The sequence below is a fragment of the Epargyreus clarus genome, unplaced genomic scaffold (genome assembly GCF_041222505.1).
Source record: "Epargyreus clarus isolate Ecla_fem2 unplaced genomic scaffold, WU_Ecla_fem_2.2 ptg000005l, whole genome shotgun sequence".
Classification (NCBI taxonomy): domain Eukaryota; kingdom Metazoa; phylum Arthropoda; class Insecta; order Lepidoptera; family Hesperiidae; genus Epargyreus; species Epargyreus clarus.
In genome coordinates this window covers 7,942,572-7,960,054 of record NW_027332213.1, presented here as the reverse complement: position 1 = coordinate 7,960,054, position 17,483 = coordinate 7,942,572, and the positions used below count along the sequence as shown (strand labels likewise).

At 35.2% G+C, this 17,483-nt stretch overlaps 1 protein-coding gene across 1 annotated transcript; it reads right to left on the bottom strand.

The window, feature by feature from the left end:
• Positions 1–2,026: 2,026 nt before the first annotated feature.
• On the bottom strand, positions 2,027–10,660 carry LOC140758023 (odorant receptor 94a-like). The gene is made up of 9 exons (XM_073093969.1): positions 10,472–10,660; positions 8,336–8,465; positions 7,978–8,182; positions 7,387–7,509; positions 7,013–7,135; positions 3,621–3,720; positions 3,136–3,240; positions 2,608–2,763; positions 2,027–2,226 (listed from the first exon to the last, which is right to left on the bottom strand). Exons 1-9 carry the CDS (start codon positions 10,658–10,660, stop codon positions 2,173–2,175), a joined length of 1,185 nt encoding a protein of 394 aa, XP_072950070.1. The 3' UTR covers positions 2,027–2,172.
• Positions 10,661–17,483: the final 6,823 nt, after the last annotated feature.

Below are 17,483 nucleotides of genomic sequence, written 5' to 3'. Positions count from 1 at the left end.
AAAAAATTGTTCTATAAATGTTAGAAGTTCTTATAAGATGTCTTGATCTTTTCAAATCAGCATTCAATATGGCGAGACATGCGGACGTTTTAATTAAATACTTTTATGTAGTTCTTAGCTATTGGAAAACTTTATCAATAATACAATTGTCTTATAATTCGCGCGACTAACTGACTAATTATCATGTATTTTTTTAAACACTTACTTTAAAAACATATGGATAAACTATTTCTGCCTAAATGTGTAGAGAATCTCTAAAGTTGGCTACATTACATATGCTTATTTTACAGATAAGCAATCATCAATAAAACCACAGACAACCGAATCGCTTTATTTTATCATAGATTCAAGGAGCAAGGACTTATGTTTATAGTGTGTCAATAAGTGACTCAGTCATAGAGTATTATTATATACAAGACATGGTATATATAGAGAGGCAACTCTACGTATTTTTTGTCCCCCCTAAAGCGCTCCTAGTGGCCTGCCCCAGAACTACTCATGGGTTTTACATACATATATATAGATTATATATTAATTATTCATTATGTGTATTGTGTATTAAAAATCAGGTAAATTATAAGTTGTAGGTATGTTTAAAAGACACGAACGACAAATTACTGTGTTCCAAAGACTTACATTATACTTTTTTCTTTCTCAATTTTGATACAAGAGCAAAACTACATTTACATACTTAAAAAAATTCAGAAAGATAAAAAAAATGTGACAATGTGAATCTTTGAATCAAGGAGGTATCAAATATACAGGTACAGTTGTTGCAACGGTGTCTCTCTGAAGTGCAAAAACAACTTTTCAAATTAGAAACGATTAACGAAGTTGCGGACATTTGACAACAGACACATCATTTTGACAGTTAACTGTCACTCCGTCGCCATTTTAATTTGAAGCTTCCGGGCCGAGTCGGTACGTGGCACTAGTATCTTCTTTTTTTTTTTTTTTTTTTTTTTTGTCGAGGGGGAAAACCTTCAAAAGGTACCCGACAACGTGGGAGCGACGCCGAGTTATGTGGGATTTTTACCGCACTAAAACCCCCCGGTGGCCGTCCTCTGCGCTGCGTTGAGGGCTCCGGGATCTCCAAAGGAACGCAACCGGAGTCCTCTTAGCGCGTTGCCCCGTCGGGCTCCGCCCACGTGAGCTTGACGCTCACCACACCATCTGGCGTATACGACGGTATGCGACCACACATACCGTCGTCCTTCCCGGGGCCGCTGGCCGGGCGGTTCGAGCTCCCACTCTTGCCGCCCGCAACCCCGGAAGCCCCCTTTTAGTCGCCTCTTACGACAGGCAGGAGATACCGTAGCCCTATTCTAGTCCCGGAACTACAGGGACAACGTGGCACTAGTATCTGCACAAAAAGTCATTCCGTATGAAAGTGTGCCCCCCCCCCCTGGATTCAGTCAAGGATTCTTTTATCTGTGAGCGGTGTACGTCAAGATTGAGCGCGCTCTTTGAATTTGACATTTTGTCGATTGATATTATTTTAGTGTAAAAAGAAATTAAAAATAATAACAACAATATGTAGATAGCGAAGTAGTTGTATTATAATATAATATTATTTCTTACAAAGCATGATAGGATATAATTATTATTTAATACAAAACAAAAAATAATGAAATGCCTACGTAGACAGTTTGAAAATAATAATATTTCTGCAGTGATTTCAGGATTACTATAGTTTTCATCGATTTCGAAGTGGATAAGTTTTCCTACTTAGTTTAATTATATTGAAATGAGTTAAATGTATTGATTTTACAAAAAACTTTCAAAAGTTTTCATTAGTAACAAGATATTTAAAATATTGTTTGTACCATACGTACACGCGCTATCTAATTATCATACGTGCAAAATACACCCAAAGCGTATACACGTTTAATATGAGTCTTAATGATAAATTTTATAGGGAGGTGTAGTACCTATTCTTGATTTATAAATTAAAGTTAAAGTTATAAATTTAGTACCTATGTATTTGCAAAGGATGGCAAAGGGTAAAAATATCTACTTGCTTAAATTAGACCCTAAAAAGTATATAATATAGCTAAGTGATAATAAATTATTCTTTTCCTTCTTGCAAGGACAATAAAATACTGGTGGATTAGATGTGAAAAGTACTAGGGAGCGACGTTGAATAAATTAAATCTTCTTGATTTTTTTTATTCAAAGGTTAGTATTTTTCAAAAGTGCGTAGAATGAATACGAATTCTTCACGATCTGAAAATTAAAAAAAATGTCACGTTTTTCACACTATAATATAAAGATAAGTTAAATATAAGATAAAGATAAGGCTAGTAGTTCAATAAATACATACTAATAGCTTAGCTAGCTACTTTAATACATATTTTAGAAGGTCTGAATCACAGTACAACTACGAGATATAGATACTTATTACTAATAGAAAATAATACTTAATATTTTCCATTATTTTCGGAATTTTATATGGTTCTAAAAAAACACGGTTTAAAATTTTTCGAAACATTAGTCTTCCGTACTACCTACACTGTTTAGTTTATAGGACACAGGTTATTATTAACTAGTCAGAATTCATACGATAATATTATCTTTCTAAATATACTTTTTTCTAAATATACGTACCGAGACAAAGGTGCTATTTGATAAAGGTATTACATTTCCAGCTAGGGGTTCAATGGGATGTTTAATTATTTCCATAAATATAATGAGATCTCGACGATGCTTCAACGAAGTCTCCAGCCAGTTCATGGCATACGCTGATTGCGTAAGCATTAGGCTCTGAAAGATATACAACAAATTATTTTAAGTAAAATTTTGTATAACTAATACCTACGTTAGGGAATAGTTAACATCTGTCTTTCCACAGATAGAACAACATGCGGAAAAGAAATAGCTACAAGTTGGTATAGTTCGCGCCAAACTGCTAGTCCGCTCTGAAGTTGTTGCGAGCAGGTGTAGTCATACAATTTGCTATGGCGACGCGATTCATTTCTTTATTCACAGAGGACTAGCTGTTTTACGCGGACTATACAATTCTAAAATTTGAACTTATTGGTCCCCTTCCTCCTTTTTACTATGCTATTATTATTACTACGTCTTTTTAGTAGATAATTACATATTAGGTATCTTACATTAAATGTAGGTACTCACCTCATGAGTTACTTGGCTTCCATAATAGCAGTACATATAAAGTTCCATTAACATACAAATAACGTACATGATCATTGACAAAAACTGCACTGACAGAGGATCAATCTGAATCCAAAAATCACATTATTAATTATAAGGTAGGACAAACTTAAAAAATGTAATAATCTATTTAAAAACACTTAAGATGACGGTGATGATGATGAAGACTCTTAAGATCATTCTGGCCATAAGTTCAACTGCTATGTTCGTAGTAAAAAAAAAAATTAAAAAATCATTAAGGCGGGAAAGAGCGATGAAGAATTTCTTTGAAGATTTGATAGTTTTTGATGAGACATATACGTTGATATATGTATGTATATTTAATAACTATAATATATTAAAGAATAATGTATTATAATCGAAAAGCAACAAAAAAATAGTAAGTACAATTTTGTTTTAGCTCACTAACTGCCTAAAGATAGGTAAGTCCTTAATAATATAATCACCTGAACCATTCTGTAGACAGAAGTGCAGATTATCCAGCCACTCGCTAAAAATTGGTATGCAACTGCGCCGCCGAATATATTCTGCACCTTTTTAGCAAACCTTTTAAAAATGTTAGCATGATATAATATTGTATAGATATCGCCAAACTGCAAGTCCGCTCTGAAGTTGTTGCGAGCAGGTGTAGTCATACAATTTGCTTTGGCGACACTATTCATTATTTATATCATGTTAGACGAGTTTATGATATTGATGGACTAACGCAGGACAAAGAGTTAGTGTGCGCTGTTATTAGTTTTAAAAATATTAAATTCATATGTTGTGTAGTGTATATACCACCTAGCTATAAGGATGAACAGTACATGAATATTTTTACAATTTTGGAAAATATTATAACTAAATTCTCATCATTACAAATTCTGGTAGTGGGTGATTTCAATCTTAACTCTTGTACCCAAAGTATAAAAAATAAGTTTTCTTTGTTTTTAAACTTTTGTAATTTTATTCAGCATAATAATGTTTATAATAAGAATAATGGTATGCTGGATCTGGTTTTGAGTGGGTTGCGCAGTGATAGCGTAAGAGTTACTGATGATGTTGAACCCTTAGTGCCACCCGACCCATATCACCCACCACTCGAAATTGAGATCCGCTTGCCACTATCTAAATGTTCTCGACGCCCCACGCGCATATACTCATCGTACCACAACACTCACGCATATACAAAACCCCAGTGGAATTTCCGTAAAGCTGACTTTGTGGCACTTTACGCTTCATTGCATACTATTAACTGGTCTAGTGTAATCGAGTGCAATAATGTCAATGCAGCCGTAAGAGCTTTCTACACCTTGATTGACAATTCCTTTAACGCCTGCGTACCGATCAAAAAGCGTACTGGGCAAACCGGACGATACATTTATCCATCCTGGTTTACGCCTGATATTATACGCAACATTCAATATAAATATTTTCATCATAAAAGATATAAGATGGAAGGTAAGGTTTTTAATTTGGAACTATTTAAATACTACAGAGCTAAAGTCAAGTTAATGATCGATAATGCGTATGCACATTATATAAAATTTGTAGAACATAGTATTAGTAAAAACCCAAATATATTTTGGAAACATGTTAAAACTCAACGCCAGAGTCAGCATAAGTGTAGCTTATTTAAAAAAGATGGCAAATATTTTTCTGGACAAGACGCAGTCAATGCTTTTGCTGAGTATTTTAGTTCCGTATTTCTGAATGATAAGCCATGCCTTGACTGCGACGTGTACCAAGATGCTCATAATGTTAGGACCTCCATAAATACGCCGTACGTTTCTGTTGATTCTGTTACTTCGGCCGAAATAATAAAGGCAGGGAAACGCTTGAGAGACCAATCTTCTACAGGACCAGACGGTATTCCTCCATTCGTAGTAAAGGATTGTATACAAGTATTTATGTATCCCTTGTTGCATATATTTAATCTATCCCTATTAACATCAACCTATCCTGCATATTGGAAAACTTCTAGGGTAACACCAGTTCACAAAAATGGTGATAGTGCTGAAATATTTAATTATAGGCCGATTGCAGTTCTATCAGCTTTCGGCAAATTGTTTGAATCTATTCTCAATGCTCGTATAATGCAACAAATTAGTATCCATCTTCATGATAGCCAGCACGGTTTCAGGCCTAGCCGCTCAACAGTTACCAATCACATTAATTTTGTCAGTGACGTCATAGACACCATGGACGCGGGTCGCCAAATTGACGCGGCTTATTTTGATTTTAAAAAGGCATTCGATCGAGTAGATAATGATATACTTTTGATGAAGCTCAGTCTATTTGGTTTTACTCCCAAATTGCTTGCATTTTTAGCTTCTTACTTAGACAATCGAACTCAGTATGTCCACCTACTTTCACATAAATCTTATCTCTATTATACACGTTCAGGAGTCAATCAAGGAAGTACACTTGGCCCTAGTCTATTTTTAATAATGATCAACGATTTGCCGAGGGTTGTTAGATTTGCAAAATGTCTTATGTTCGCTGACGATCTGAAATTATATTACCCTATTGTTGATAGTCAGGATTGTGAAGCTCTACAAAGTGACATAAATTGTATTTTGCAATGGAGTTCTGACAATCGATTATCGTTAAACAGCGAAAAATGTAAAATTATAACTTTTTCCAGATCGCGTTTACCGTATATACACTCCTACCACCTTGAAAACAAACCTCTCGAACGCGTAAACGTTATACGTGATCTTGGTTTAACACTCGATTCGCAACTAAATTTCAGGCAACATATAAAAGACTTATGTCTTAAGGCACACAAAACATTAGGTTTTGTTTTGAGAACGGCTACAAACTTCACTGATGCAAATGTAGCGCTCATTCTATACAATACCTTCGTTCGTTCCAGACTCGAATATAACGCAGTCGTTTTCGATCCTTGTGAGAAGAAATATTCTCTCATGATGGAAAGAGTCCAAAGGAAACTTGCCAGATTTATCTACAGTCGTAAATTTGGGTTCTACCCTTATCTATACCCATCCCTTTTTGTAACAGGTATGATAGGGCTAGATACATTAGAGTTACGGCGAAAGCTATTTTTAATGGTGCATTTCTATCTGTTACTTAATAATAAAATTGATAATCCCCTTGCACTTGCCAAATGTGGTATAGAGGTTCCGATGCAGTATATGCGTGGAGGGTATGGAGGCAGAAGGCCTGGCCGTCTGTTGGCAGAACGTTTGTTGCGCACGCGCCGCACAGCAGCTGCACCACACTGCGCTGCGCCTGCTTTAATCAATCGCCTGCTTTTACAGATGCCTGATGTTGACATATTTCATGACAACCTTACAGGATTTATGAATGTATGTAAAGTATTCTTGAGCACATGTAATGTTTTAGGTTAAGCCTGTAAATTACATGTTATGTTATGTTATAAATAAATAAATAAATAAATAAATAAAATAAATAAATTTCTATATTTAGAGCGGACTAGCAGTTTTCCGAGGGCTATAACACCTTAACGTTGGGAAAATAATTAGAATATTTATTTATTTACAATAAAGGAGTAGCAGACGAGCACGCAGTCCACATGTTGGTAAGTGAAGATATCTGGAATGAACCCCAGCTAGGATTAGATATTCCTAGCTGAAGTCGACCACAGATGCGCCACTACCCCTTAGGATAAAGCTCGAACGCCTCAGAAAAGTATGTGTCCCTTACCATACCCTTCAAACCAGAATACAGTTGCTGCTGTTATGAGGCAGAAATAGATGCAGCGGTTGTGCCGCCGGAGTCGCACCACAACGGGTCCTACCATCTTAGATACCTTGTTTTAAAAGAAAAATAATGAAATTGTCCAAAATAAAAAAATAAAGAGTTTCATGCTTACTGTACAATTTCCACGTGATGCAACATAATTCTTGTGTATCGCCTGTGAACTATGTCTTCGTATGATTTTTTTGAATATATGGCTTCTTCTTTGCTTCTTTGTACCAATTTTTCCAGATCATCTCTGTGAAGATAAAGATCTCTCAAGGAAGGTTATTCAGTTTTAAATTACGGAAATATTAAAACCTACAATATTTTCTACAACAATCAAACTGCTAGAATACAAATCTGTGCTAACTATAATACTTTGTTTTTTGACTGCCTAATAACGTTACACAAGAGAGCTTTTATCATCTGAAAAGTCTTAAAAGTTTTAATTAAGAAGAGAGAAGTTTCAAAAGTTATATTAATTAAATTTTAAAAAGCAATTTTCACCTGAGAATGAACAATTGTGTCTGACACTGCGCCAGTAAAAAAGCCACCATGACGTCAATCGTAGTGTTACATATAGCAAGCCACGAAGTCATTATCCAAACATAAATAGCTGCTAGATAAAATCTATAAAATAATAAATAACAATAATATGAAACCTGTAAGAAGGAATTACAAAATGATTCAAGAAGACAACAAATAGGAGAACTTCATTATAATATTTGTTTTTTTATCAGATGTTTGCAGTATTACCATACTTGCATGCAGTAAAATTAAACCCCTAAAAACAAAAATATCAAATCGATAGAACGATGGTAATACTATACGACTAAATATGTTTGTTACATAAAATGTGACACAAAATGAAAACACAACTACAATCGATGACTTTACAATTTTAGCGTTGGCTGATAACTTCTACGTTAAAGACTTTTTTTAAAACTTTCTGTTAAATAAACGATATATAATGCAGGCAAAGCAAAACGAAGCCTATCCACATAAATACGTACTTATTAACAAAAGTAGGACGTAATATTTGTCGGTTTGGCCCGAAAGAGCAATAGCATCAAGCCAGACCAAAGCAATATCACTTACTGTGGGTTCACATCAACGTCAAAAGGCAGCCATATTGCAAATTCGACGTGCTTTCCCTGTAAGTGTAATATTAGTGGGTACAGCACCCAGAGAAAACATGTTATTAGGGCCAAACCGTTGTTCGCTCGTACGAGGAGTTTTGCGTGGCGAGCGGTCCGTAATAGGTACACACGGTGTTCTGGTAACCCTTGGTTGAATAATGGACCTGTAACCAATACCAGGTAAATAAAAAAATCAATATAATAACATTAACTAAAATGTATTAAAATTTTATAAAAGAGCTATCTTCGTTTTTTGTGTTTAGGATCGAACCACTTAAAGAAATTCAATGGAAAAACATATTTCGAAAAAATAATACCTTTCATAGTATCCAGAAGTTCTTCAAACTTATCCGCTCGGATCCATAAAACAATTTGCTTGAATATAGAGTCAGTGTGGGTAAGGAACAGGAACACAGTTCCCATAACCTTATCAATGTCTTGTCGTACCTTAAATTCCAGATTTATTGGACTTCATTACATAATAATTGTACTTACATTAGTCAAGATATTAATCAAATAGTGTCCATATCAAAAGTTTATGGAGAAACAGAAACTTTAAAATTTGACATAATCCTTTTTTTTTAAGTATAGGAGTAGCATACGAGTAGTCCACCTGTTGGTAAGTGGCTACTGCCGCCCATGGACATCTGTAATCAGCCCCAGATAATATTAGATATACCTACCTGAGGTCGGCCACAGATGCGCCGTTACCCCTGAGGACTAAGCTGGAACACCTCGGAAAAGTCTGTCTCCCTTACCACACCCTTCAAACTAGAACACGGCAGCGCTTAACGCTGCTGTTATAAGGTAGAAATAGGTGCTGCGGTATCCTTACAATTGCTTTGCCTTATTGAAAAAGTGATCATCTTCAAGTAATATTTGATAGTCAAGAAATACCTAGATTTTTCCTGCAACACCTAAAAATCGCATAGCCAAATCTACACTAAACATTTTACTAGTTATAATTTAGGTTGCTATATTTTAATCTTCATCGTTTTCAATTAAGAATTTAAGTTTTCATTTTTCTTTTATACACGTTTAATTATACCGCCACAAGTTCATTTATTTTATTTTATTCCTATTCAAACCACTACCATGTTTGCATTGTATAATTCTTCAATTTATTGTTGCAATTTACATCTAAACCAAACGTAGGTACCTACCCTTTAGTCTAGACTATATACGTTTATTGATACTATAAAATATAGTGGTTTTCTCTACAGTTAGTAGGGATTTAACCCTAGTTTTATTGGCGACTACTCTATGTTCTTCGTATCAATCGTTTAGATTTTAGAATTATTACTAATTTTAACTCGTTAAATTGTTATATACAGTACAATTACAATCGAATCTATTCGATATTAGCAATGAATATTAGCAATAATTTTAATCAATGTAGTTGAGGGTAGTATGACTGTTGGATAGTGGGTAGTTGCCAAATTATGACCATACACTTCTGATTTAAGCTTCTGATACGTCATTTATTATTTCATTGTAATGCAGATTATTAAAATATACTATTTTTCTAGAGATATATAAAGAACCATAGGTACAGACACACTTACCCTCCTAATATATCATATACCTACTGCGGTTATTTTCTACGTTTATCGGGTTGGATAAGTATTTTTCAAGTTTTGTGGATAGCGTCTTTGCCCGGACAAATTCTTAAGCGGGGTGAATACCAAATTTTATAATTTTCTCATAATTATTTTACGTGACTATTTTGCTATTTAGCATTAAGGGCTCATACACAAAACTGCGATGCGACGCGATGGGAATTCGCAACGCAGAAAATTGCGACACGAATTACTGCGATGCGATATCGTGCGGCGTAGCGTCTTCCAGGGTGACCATTCTTTCGACAACCGTCAAAAGTACGGTACGGTATTTTGAAAATTAGGTCGTGACATGGATCGTAAAAAGAAGGGTGCACTTTTGTTATTGCTTAAGAGATACAGGAAAGAGTAACAAAGAAAATTTTGGGTTCATCCATTTATAATATATAATTTATTTTATATTTAGTTTCCCAAAGAGCAGGGCGCTCCTCAATCAGTAATATAAAAAAGTCAACCACGTACTTTGTAATTTTTTTACATTAAAGTATACGTCTTCCCACCCAACAAATACAGGTCTGTACGTCTTCCCCACACGCTGTCTCAGAACGAACTAAAAATGGCGTCAACAAGTGTGACGAAACATCGCAGGAATGTGCGATGCGAATTAATTCGCAAGTTCTTGCGATGCGTCGAGGGAGCTCGCAGATTTTTACGATGCGACGTCGCATCGCAGTTTTGTGTACGAGCACTAAGTCCGCCTATTTGGTTAATGTTTTGGATACTTTATTTGGTTAATAAGAATAAAATATATATAAGTCATAGGTATAATTGAACCAAATTAAGCCTTTGACATAGACAAAATAGGTTCGGGGCAAAAAAAAATGAAGAATGTACCTCATGTACGTGCATAGCTTGCTGGATCGTGTAGATTATGATCAAAATCAATGCAACGCGCATATAAATAGTGTGCAATATTTTATGTAATATCGGAGATCCGGGATCAATCTCATAATACCCTCCGAGACGTAACTGAAAAAGGTGGGGTTCAAGACTGTAGTACGATAATTTTCCATTTTCCGACATTTTCTAAAACCAATTTCCCGTATTGTTAAAACTTTTAAATCCTTCGTTTCTACCACAATAGCCATGTGATATTAAATTTCGCTGATTTAATAAACAACTGAACACTGTGCCGGTTCTTAGTATAATGGCTTTATTAAGCAGCTGGCCTGAAAATGTAATTATTTCTTCATGCCACACGGTACAAATAACACCACTATATTTTCAATTAGTGGTAATAGACATAGTAATCATATGGACAAACAAACAATTAGTGTAAATAATTTATTAATTGGTTTATCAGTAGGTAAACAGTCGGTACTCGGTACAAAAAAAGCGGTTAAATCTTTCCTATTTTCGACTAAAGTACCGTTGCCTTTATTATATTTCAGTGATGAAAATTATAACCTTGCAGAGAAAGCCAGAGAGGAGAATGAACATGATGGGCCAAATTTAACATTCAGACCCAGAAATGTATGGAATCGTTTCAGTCTCTTTTTACATTTAAATTATTGGTTTTACCACCTAAAACTTAAAATAATAGAACCTATTATGTTTCAAAACCGAAGACACTACCGTCACACATACTACTGCAATGTTAAGCAATGTTGTGTTCCGGTTAGAAGTGTATGATAAGGCAGACATTCGATTCAAGGCGTTCCAACTTAGTCGTTAGGGTAGTAGCTTATCTGTAGCCGACTCCTGGTAGGACTCTATTCTTATCTAGAGTTGATTACGGACGTCAATGGGCGACAGTTGCCACTTACAAGCAACTGCATAATCGCTTGCTACTTCTTATATTATAAAAAAAATAAAACAATATTATTCTTCTACTCATCCAGTATTTCACTAGTTTCTTTATTTATCATAAAAGAAGATTACTAACTACAACTACACTACGTTTTCAAGATATCAAGTTTAATTAATGACAAGATAATTATACCTACCCGTTGTTTGTACTGTAAGAAACGTAGCTTCGTCATTAAGGTATGTTGTATTAAACCAAGTCGGGTTTAAGTCTGTTTGTGTAAAAATATAAAGAGTTTTGTTTTAATTTTTTTCAAAGATATTTAACGAAATGTCAATGCCTAGTACATGCGGTGTTAAGATCTTATGGCGGATATGGAGGTTATATAATATGATGCTGATTATGTTATACCTAATATATGACCTGAATATACATATACAAATTAGTGTGTATCCAGTTGGAATGTTCTCAATGTGGTCATGGACATGGAAGTTGGAAGGTGGTAGAACCCTTTGTGGTTCGACTCCGGCGGCAACACCGCCACATATATATATATATATTTCTGCCCAATAACAGCAGTGTTAGGCGCTGCTGTATTCCGTTTTGAAGGGTGTGGTAAGGGAGACATACTTTTCCGAGACGTTCCAGCTAAGTCCTCAGGGGTAGCAGCGCAGGGGGGTCTGCTACTCCTATATTATAAAAAAAATCCATTGATTTTCTGTACCCACATTCATATCCCTATGAGCAAGCATTGTAACACCTCACGTAAATCTTCAGTGCCATTCCTAAAATCTGAACACAGTAGGCAGATAAACATTGGTTCAAATAATATTTTATACCAACGCAATGCTGGCACTAAACATTTTATATCCCCACGATATTTCGATATATTTAATTAGGCAACAATGATTTCCCCATTAACTCTATAAATTGGCAACAAATACCTCCCTGCCAGTCACACTTGCCACATGAACCGCACAGTGACGGCTGCTATACAGTACCCTTACCAGGAGTTTTTACGTTTGGACAAATATGACTGTTTTGGTATTTGTTTACGTATTTACCCATACAATTTCCAATCAGCGCCCCCAGCGGATTGTATCAGAACTATAGTGTCAGTAAGGTAACATTAAATGTCTAAATTGACAAAATCGCGCTTCATGTTTTGTCTCTCTTTTTTGCGAACATATGAGGGAGACAAAGAGTTCATCGTCACTTGAGCACTTACTTAATGTTACGTTTACTTAATGGACAACTCATTCTACTGAAGCAAACGGAACAGAATAATGGATTGAGTAAACGTAACGTAAAATGTGGGTTGTTTTGAAAACTCATGGTAAGGGTACAGTATACATCACAAATTTTTCATTGAACTCGATATAATAAACCGATAAACCATATATTCTTGTCATCACAACTATTGCTGAAAATTGTTTTAACGATGGCACGCGCAAATTATTTTTATAAAGTCGATAAATTGATAACGAATGCCTTTCTGTCATTTACACATGGTGCTGAAACCGCACTATACCGCGCTATGTATTTACATTTCTGCAACATGAATTTTGGTATTTTTATTCATATTTGCAAATACAATAATTTTAACAATATTATGCTGAACATTTTTGTAGCCATTGACGTTAAAAATCGTTTACAAAATGTTTGCTTAGGTTTGTCTAAAACAGTAGGTATTGTCCTTCGTTGATTGTGTCGCAAATTTTGTCTTAGATGGAAACGAAATAACAATTTGTTTACTAAAATAAGAATAATTATTTATTTGTTTCAACAAAAATGTCTTAATCAAATTACATTCTAGAACAATTGTTTTACAAACGACAATGTTTACCAGATCTTTACGTTAACTCACAAAACAATACTGATGGTACATATTCAATTTCTTTGTTATGACATGTCGAAAATTAACACTATTCAAATTTGCGTAGCCTAAAAACAATCAATGTAATATAGTTATACTTAAGTCTTTCTTAGTTAAACACTCTTTATAACATTTAAGTTGGTACTGACTAATGGTAAAGTACCTACTTAACTGAGTCTGCCTATATTATCGAGCTTTGTAATGCTCAAAACCAAATTTCAAATTGGTATATTACATGTAAATGCTCTCAGTCAGTACCTACTTTGAGATAAATTTTCCTGATTTGTAATTTTGGTTCCCTTTGTCATTCATGAGATGTATAATAAAACTTTTCCTTCAAGGGTTTATAATGAGTGGTCGTAAGCGTGTCTAATCCTGTTTCATTTGTAAATAACACAATATATAACGTAAACATAAGTTACACAAGTTATGTGTTATTTAGTTAAATTGCACGGCTTTGGAACGCTCTTCCTGAGGAGGTAAGAAAAGTGTGCTCCAAATACACTTTTAAAAAGAAAGCTATAGCTCATTTCTTTAAAAAATCTAATATTAAAAAGGTAATTGCATTTAATATTTGTTCGTTGCTTATCCTAGTTATCTATTTATTTGCTATATATCTATTTATATGTCCTTTTTTCACTCTCTTTTCTTTATATTCTCATGTTTGACTTTCTTTTTCGATCCTTCTATTCTTTTGTTTTCTTTTTTCTACATATATTTTTTTCTTCTTTTAATTATCTTAAATATTAAATGTATTGTGCGCCGCCTTTATATTTTCTGCACATCCTTAAGGTTGACTGGTAGAAAATGCTACTTAGCATTAAGTCCGCCTATTGTACCACTTGTTTTTATTGGTCAATAAAGTGTAATAAAAAAAAATTGAAATACAACGAATGCCTATTTTCAAATAATATAAAACAGAAAGAAAGTAGTTAGGTAAAACATAGTAGTTAGGTAGGTAAAGCAAGCAGCGTGTTACTATCCCATGACACCATTGTTATCAGCCCGTGAACAACGCAATGGACCGCGCGGCGCACGTGCCGCGACATTCATTACGACGGCTAATTACACCTGCCGACGAGATTCCACTGTCGAATCCGGCGACGTGATGGCATCGTTCTCTTCATAATTCTTTCGGGATATTTTAAGTGGAACGCCATTTATAGCTTTAATTAAGGAGCTCAACTTGAATTACTTTTAAGGACGTTCATTGTGTCAGGAGCTTATTATCTTAGTTAGATGCAAGCGCTTATTTTATTATGCTTTGAAGTTCGAATTAAAATGTTTGAATCTTTAAAATTGAAATATTATTTCCGTTGTAACTAAAAATGTGACGAGATTTTCTGATAAACAAATGTTAATTTATATTATTTGTTTCGACGAAGTAGATTTTTCGGTGTCTAAAATAAGGCTGAATTTTTTTTATATAATAGTTTATTATCATTTTATAGTAATTCACAATTTCTTTTATTAATACTACTACATTTTTTTATTTCACCCTTCATCACGATAGCAAAATAAAAGTGATTTTTAATTATAGTGAAACAAATTTAATTAAAAAGCTTAAATGTTATGGTTTCAGTACTTAATATCTACAAAGTGAGTTTCTAGAGTCCAAGTAATTAACAGTGCTCCGGTGTTCTACCAGAATCAAATATACCCAACCCAAAGCTCCCCTTTCATTCGGTCCCCTCAAATTAACGCTAGTTTGGTCCAACCGACCTACAGTATCGTGTATTTCAAATATTCATACTGCCGTGTGTAAAAGAAAATTAATTTCAATTGTATGTAAAATTTTGTACCAAATGAAATTTATGAGAACTTTTTTATCCGTAGTTACAATTTTTAATTTTCAGTATTTATTTTATAGATAATCGACCTTCTGATGGACAGATGGGATAATCGTGTTGTGGCTATATGAAATTTCTACTATACTGAAACCAGCTGACAAGACGATGCATCTTGTCCCTGTAGTTCCGGGACTAGAATAGGGCTACGGTATCCCCTGTCTGTCGTAAGAGGCGACTAAAAGGGGGCTTCCGGGGTTCCGGGCGGCAAGAGTGGGAGCTCGAACCGTCCAGTAAGCAACCCCGGTAAGGACGGCGGTATGTGTGGTCGCATACCGGCGTGAACACCAGGTGGTGTGGGAGGTGCGAAAACTGCTCTCCCAGGGCTGAGCCCGATCGGGGCATCGCGCTTGGAGGACTCCGGTTGCGTTCCGTCGGAGATCCCGGAGTTCTTCAACAAGCGTTGAGGACGGCCACCGGGGGGGTTTTAGTGCGGTAAAAATCCCACATAACCACGTGGGGTTATGTGGGATTTTTACCGCACTAAAACCCGTTGGGTACCTTTTGAAGATTTCCCCCTCGTTAAGAAAAAAAGAGGACGATGCATCTACTTGTATTATGTATCCAAGCTCTAGGATCTTTATCATCGTAAGTCGCCGAAAAATGAATATACCACTCATCATTTTACTATTACAGTATACAATTATGTACTCTCATATTGGCATTTAATATGAAGTAATTTAATGAGACTTTGCTGTAAAAGTAAACAATTTACAAATAGTTTTACGATAACATTTAGACTGTACTCGTTTTAGTTTACGAGAGCTCTTTAATTCATGTATGAACGTTGTTAAACAACGGTGAGTTGAATATTCTTGTGGTAATAGTAATATGGTGCTACTTCGCATAATAATCCCTTTTGACGATTTGATAGAATATCTTTAAATTGATTTCTATTGCACTAGTATGTAGTATCTAGTATGTATGTATGTATTCCTTTTTTATAATATAGGAGTAGCAGACGAGCATGCAGTCCACCTGATGGTAAGTGGCTACTGCCGCCCATGGACATCTGTAATCAACCCCAGATAGAAATAGATATTCCTACCTGAGGTCGGCCACAGATGCGCCGCTACCTCTGAGGACTAAGCTGGAACGCCTCGGAAAAGTATGTCTCCCTTACCACATCCTTCAAAACGGAACACAGCAGTGCTTAACACTGCTGTTATTAGGCAGAAATAGGTGTGGCGGTGGTGCCGCCGGAGTCGAACCACAAAGGGTTCTACCACCTTCAACCACCTTCCTTTTGTGTTAAGTTGAAGTGCAAGTGCATTAGACTGGTCACTGGTCAGTGATCATAGTAGCTATAATTAGGGAAGGCCTATATGTATAATCTTTACTGGCTGGTGAATAGATGAAGGCTGTATGATGCGATTATGTAGCGCTCTATGTTAAAAAAAATCTAAAAATATATTAATTTTATTAATGGATACAACAAAAGTTTTACCTATACCGTCCAATACAATCGACTTCAAAATTATTGTACAGCTTTTAAATTACTTTTGAAGGCGGCGCAAATTATATTGAAAAAGTTTTCTAGTGACTCAGGTACCTTCTTAAATTTCTTCAATAATTTTAGATTAACGGCACAAAAAGAACAAATTATGGATAAGGCATCATTTAAATCATTTCAATGTCATTTCCAAATGATCGGAGTGCAATCGTAGACATTTGCGAATAAAGTTAAGAAGATAAATGGTACAAGGACTAAAAGGTACAGTTGTTGTACAGTCAGCTTCAAAAGTAGGTAAATAGATTAAGGTTTCAATTCAACCTATACAACAAATCGTTCATTATAAGCTGAACACCCCTAGAATCATTATTAGATTAACATCATAAAGCGTTAAAATTAGATGAACACCAACGCATCAAAAGTAGCTGAACACTGATATATATAAAAATATCTAACGTCTCTATATGATATGTCATTGTTAAGCTACTTTTGACACCTTAGTGTTCATCTACTTTTGAAACTTTACGACGTTCATCTAATTATGGTGCTAGTTGTGTTCCGCATTACGAACGCTTGGGTGTATAGTTATTTTTGAAACCTTAATATGTTCATATACTATTGGAGGTGACTGTACCTCCTTCCCTGCTCCATATGCCAGTCGTTTCAATTACGTGAAATGTACCGTAGAAAGTATCCGTGTGAGGAAAATTTAGATTAAACGTGACGGCGTCCCGATGCGAGTGTCACTGTAATTCCCAACAACATAGCGCTAATGACCCGCCATTCACGGAGGGTGCTCGCTAACTGGCGCATTAAGACCTTCTTATTTGGCTATTTCAGTTCGTTATGGAACCTTTAGTGTAGTTGCGGATAAATGTTAAACGTATATCCGCTCTGATAGAGTGAAGCTGTGCTAGAGAAAT

Excerpts from the sequence above, each read along its gene's own strand:
- LOC140758023 (XM_073093969.1), bottom strand. The coding sequence starts at position 10,660 with ATGTCGGAAAATGGAAAATTATCGTACTACAGTCTTGAACCCCACCTT. Across the intron at positions 8,466-10,471 it reads AAGCTATGCACGTACATGAG|GTACGACAAGACATTGATAA; the intron begins GTACATTCTTCA and ends CTGGAATTTAAG. Across the intron at positions 3,721-7,012 it reads CATCACGTGGAAATTGTACA|GTTTGCTAAAAAGGTGCAGA; the intron begins GTAAGCATGAAA and ends CATTTTTAAAAG.